The sequence below is a fragment of the Etheostoma spectabile genome, unplaced genomic scaffold (genome assembly GCF_008692095.1).
Source record: "Etheostoma spectabile isolate EspeVRDwgs_2016 unplaced genomic scaffold, UIUC_Espe_1.0 scaffold314, whole genome shotgun sequence".
NCBI lineage: Eukaryota > Metazoa > Chordata > Actinopteri > Perciformes > Percidae > Etheostoma > Etheostoma spectabile.
Window position 1 is genome coordinate 337,820 of NW_022605583.1, and position 4,717 is coordinate 342,536.

At 42.2% G+C, this 4,717-nt stretch overlaps 1 protein-coding gene across 1 annotated transcript in view; it reads right to left on the reverse strand.

Moving 5' to 3' along the window:
- The window catches only part of LOC116686084 (transmembrane protein 87A), a 15,058-nt gene that overhangs the window by 4,611 nt on the left and 5,730 nt on the right, over nucleotides 1-4,717 (reverse strand). Inside the window, exons 7-15 of the mRNA XM_032511019.1 lie at nucleotides 4,368-4,491; nucleotides 4,180-4,241; nucleotides 3,500-3,683; nucleotides 3,292-3,391; nucleotides 2,543-2,636; nucleotides 1,536-1,607; nucleotides 1,305-1,413; nucleotides 390-448; nucleotides 128-231 (exon numbers count right to left, since the gene is read on the reverse strand). Coding sequence (XP_032366910.1) covers nucleotides 128-231; nucleotides 390-448; nucleotides 1,305-1,413; nucleotides 1,536-1,607; nucleotides 2,543-2,636; nucleotides 3,292-3,391; nucleotides 3,500-3,683; nucleotides 4,180-4,241; nucleotides 4,368-4,491 — 908 coding nt within the window. The remainder of the gene's footprint in view (nucleotides 1-127; nucleotides 232-389; nucleotides 449-1,304; nucleotides 1,414-1,535; nucleotides 1,608-2,542; nucleotides 2,637-3,291; nucleotides 3,392-3,499; nucleotides 3,684-4,179; nucleotides 4,242-4,367; nucleotides 4,492-4,717) is intronic.

Sequence of the window (4,717 nt, forward strand, 5' to 3'; positions counted from 1 at the left end):
TGTAAAGGGTCTCGAGATAACTCTTGTGTATTGATACTATAACTAAAATTGAAATTGAATCCCTAATTACAACTTCTGGCATCTTCAAATCTAGAGAAATGGTTTTGGGCTCCAGACTGACGCTGACCTCTGGTTGTTAGCAGAGGGCCGCAGCAGCACCATGATCACCAGCAGAATGGTGGAGAACAGGAGCCGCCAGAACGCATCGTCTACCCACAAGTCCCTCCAACCCTGTGGCAAGGACAAAAATAGAAGAGAGCGATGATGTTATCAGGCTGAAAGGCAAGGTTACTTTTCATCTCCGTATAAACAAGACAAGGAAACTTAATGAGGGGAAAAAGGATCGGGACCCAATACAACGATCAATCAATAACGGAAAACAAACTGACCGTCTGGCAGCCGACCAGCTTGAAGACCTTGGTGGTCCAGATGATGAATATGATGGAAGCTGTGGACACAAAGTAAACACCAGGCTCAGTATGATGTCTGGAAACAATATGCAAATGCTCAAAAACAAAGCTCTGCCAGCGGAACCAAAAGGTTATGCCTGCCAAAGGGTTGGCAAATACAAATGCATTTACATACTTTAATACATGAGGAGCATACAGTTACTTTATGCACCTTTTTTACATATGCAGTAGTACTTTGATGTGTAAAAGCTACATGGCTATGTTTTTATTTTAAACAGCGTTTTCTTAGAAAACGATCTCAGTCCACACAGGAATAATAGCTCCAGTAGCAAAACTAATCTCCGTTCATATTAACATGCATGTCTATCATATGACCATTCACATACACTGGGCACGCGGGTGCCGGTGCAAACAGGACGCAGATTGTCTGACGTTACTCTGCGGTTCAAAATCATGGATGTGTAGGTTTCTTCAGTAATCCTTTGGAGAGAGAACAACAATGGTGGAAAGTAAGACCAGGGATTTATTTGCTTGGACTGACCACGAGGTGGAACCGTTACTGAAAGGTTTGTAATCCGACCTAACCGATAAGACTGACTGACTTTTCCCAAAGGTCTCGGTTTGAGCCCGTCCAGATCACAGAGCAACCCTGGAGTTTTCAAACCAAAACGGCGGCATCGGTGTTTCTAAATGTCTCCGTTTCAGGTGCTCTGAAAGCCGGAGTCGTGTGGACACCAGGCGTGAACGTAGCAAAAAATATTTGTTTTTACACCGAAATGTATAAGAGTAAATGTCGCCTACACTAAAACATTCTGATCATAATGAAGCAGCTGTTTCTGAACTGAGACACCGCTCTATTAAGAGGCAGTCCATCTTAGAGCAGTTGGCACTCACCGACAACAGAGAAGATGAGAGTGTTGGTGAAGTGCTGATACAAGGAGAGTTTCACAACATTCCTGCGGAGCTTTAGGAGACGCGTGGTTTGAGACAGGCTGATGAATATGTAGATGCAGGTTAAGGAGAACATACTGTATATGCATTCAAGTAACCACAATCAAAAGCTTGTGTCCGCAACTGCAAATCCCCGACTAGCTGTGAGTATTTGGCTGGTTGGGTAAAGGATATCCACCACATGACGCAGGAGTCAATAAGGGAGAGGCTGAGATTAGCCACCAGGGCGACTGTCTCATAGAAACCCTGGAAGGAAAAAAGAACAAAAGACTCAGATTTCGCAACACGCCACAGTGCTATTTTTGATGTTAGATCTGGTTAACGATCCTTTCTTTAGAGCTGCTTTGGCTGCTTTTGAATTTCCCTCTGGATCAAATACATCATTCCATATTATCATCACTGGTCTGCCTCCCAGAGACTGAATCCCTGCGTAACCTTCTCTCTCTGCTCAAATCAACTTTATTTATACAGAGTGCCTTGAGAGCTGCGCCAGGCAAAATTATTATGTAAAAAAAACACCACTATCAGCTTTAATCAGCCTGTGGAGGCTGCAACAGCTAATTCGTCATCTGCAACAGTGGGCTGCTCATTATATTTTCCTAGATGAAATCTAGCCAAAGAAATTGATTAAATCTAGTGAAACAGAAATGAGCTCCTTGACAGCAGCGATAGGGAGCGTCCAGAGAAAGCTACACTCTGTGTTAAACCTTTTTCCTCTCATCTATTTTGTACATTTTGGGACACAGTAAATCTTCTCAGGGCGGTTTGGTTGATATAGATTAGTGTCTTGTGCAGCCATCCAACAGGATCTAAAAAGTTGCTTCTTGCTGCAATCTGAAGCTAACACGTTGCAGCGTCTTATAAGCATTATCCTTGAGATTTCTCATGAAAAGAAACCTCGCTGTTGTTACTAATTATGAATAATTCTAATTATTACACACAAGGGATTTACAGGAAACATTGCATGTAAATCCAACTTTACTTAGCTGCTGTTAATTCCTTACAAACATTTAGTACTGCCGCTGCTTCACAATAAAAGCATTCAACTGGCAAAACACAGGGTGGCTTTTATTGTGAAGCAGTCACAGATAAATGCAAAGCACTGTGTCCAGCTGTTGCTCCAAGTAGGCTAAGACAAATATTGAGAATGATAGCGGTTTATTAGCTGAGTTTATACTTACGCCAGTCACTCTTAGCACACCTTCCACGGAGGAGAAGAGCAGGTAGAGAAGCCCAACGGCTACCAGCCGGTGCACTGTGGTACCCAACCTTGGCCTAAACAAATGAAGGGCAAATCTTCAATTATACTAAGAAATGGTTAAAAGGAGAGTATTAGCAGCAAATCCTCCCCTGGTTTTTAACTTGTACAATGCCTCCTCATTTGAAAAAAGGTCATGGTTTTGATTTGTCGAAATGGCAGAGTTTTAGCTGGAGCCTCAAAAAACGCCCAAAAGCACGGTAACGTTATATGGTTAAGCGAGCAGCGGCGTAAAAACAAAGCAGAAAATCAGAGAAATAAAACGTGTTTTCGCTGATTCATCACTAGAAATGCAGCTGTAGCAAGCATCTCACCATCACTTTATCCACTTCTGGTTGAAACAAATTATACATCCAGCTACAAAAAAGCCTATAAGCCGGGAGAAAAACGGAAGGAGAAAGAGGCGTTGTGATGAGATGATACACCGCCTCGTCTTGTCGCACCGGTGTGAACTGGGAGGTTTCAGAACGCTTGACGGTTTCAACTCGTGTGGTCGCAAATCTCTGGTCTAAACTGGGCTTAAGATATGGAACCGATGATTGGATTCCGATAAGATTCAATAAAAAAGAAACCCTTTCATTGGAATTTTTAAATCGATTCCAAGTTCAAACCGGTCCTCGATGCCCAATCCTCCTGAGACATATTAAAAGGTCAGTTCCTCAGTAAACCTACTTGACGATGCCATAGCCAAGGCTGACAATGAGGACCAGGATTCGGGCTAGAGATCTTTTAAGTGCAGAGAGCAGCTCAGCAAAGATCACGGCACCTTGAACTGGGAAGAGAGAAACAACAAAAAGCGATGTTTATATCAGACTCTTAGTAAAGCGAAAAGAGAAAATCAACTATTCCACAGACAAGTAGATATATAAACTCAACCGACTGTAGTCTCCTTTGTAACGGATGCTCTGGTATTCAGAGTAAAACACAGCTTTTTCCAGCATGCCGAGGATGATGACAGCTCCGATCCAGAACTGGATCCGCAGCAGGTCCCTCCAATAGCAGGCGAACCAGAAGAGCCAGAGAGCCCCGAACAACACATACACAATGCACATGACCATGAAGAACTGCGTCGGACAGGAGAGACGGAGAGAAACGCGTCAGTTTTGACAAAACAAACGTCTTCAACTTGTTTCTGAGGCCGTCAACCACATGCACTGTCAGGTCAATTTAACAGTATAGTCCAATATCACACATCATATATGGCTCAAGGGGCTTTACAATCTATGCAAAAAGACAGACATGCAAGAGACGTCAGAACAGACCAAGATCATTTAATTACAGTATACACACCCAGGATGACAAACCACAAAACAACACACCACTAAGCAACTCTGTCCACGGAGAGGGGCCACGAGATGCGAGTAAAGGCTTCAGAAACAATAAGTAAGTTAGATCTTGTTGGATTGTTTTGTTAAATATTTTGGATGTTTCATTTGGAAAATGATTATGCCCCAAAAAGGTCTGTTTACCCCAGACCGCACTGTTACTCATTTAGTCCGCCAAGACCACACAATATTAAGACTTTTTTTTTTTTTTTAAATCTAATGGTATAGTACGTACCATCATCAGGGGCCAGTCTGCTGGAGAAGAGTAGTCATGTTGACCCTTCATCTCAACTTTCACTGGGGAAAGAAAAAAAATAAATATATATATATATATATATTTAATTACTTTTTGTTACTACTTATTTATCTACTGAGTAAATATGACAGATCCTAAAGATTATGAAGTAAAACTGTGTCTCTCACTTGTGAAAGCAAAGTTGCTTTCTGGTCCGATGTCTTCGTCCTCAACTCCGCGGAACAAAGGCAGCACCTTCACTATGAACAGATATGGACTGTCCTCCCAAGCTTTGGCCACTGCGCTGATGTCCTGCAAAAAGATGCTTATTGTGAGCAAAGAATCATAACGGTTAGGCTATTTTCTTTATTTATAGTGGTAAGACAGTTGGTTGTAAAATGTCTTGATTTATGGTTTTAGTAAGTGTACATCGATACGCCTAATAGCTAAAAGAAATGAAACGCTTCCCAGGTTTGATCAGGGGACAGGCAGCTAGCAGATAGTGAGGAGATGTTTTTACAGTGTGTTCTAGGGACAG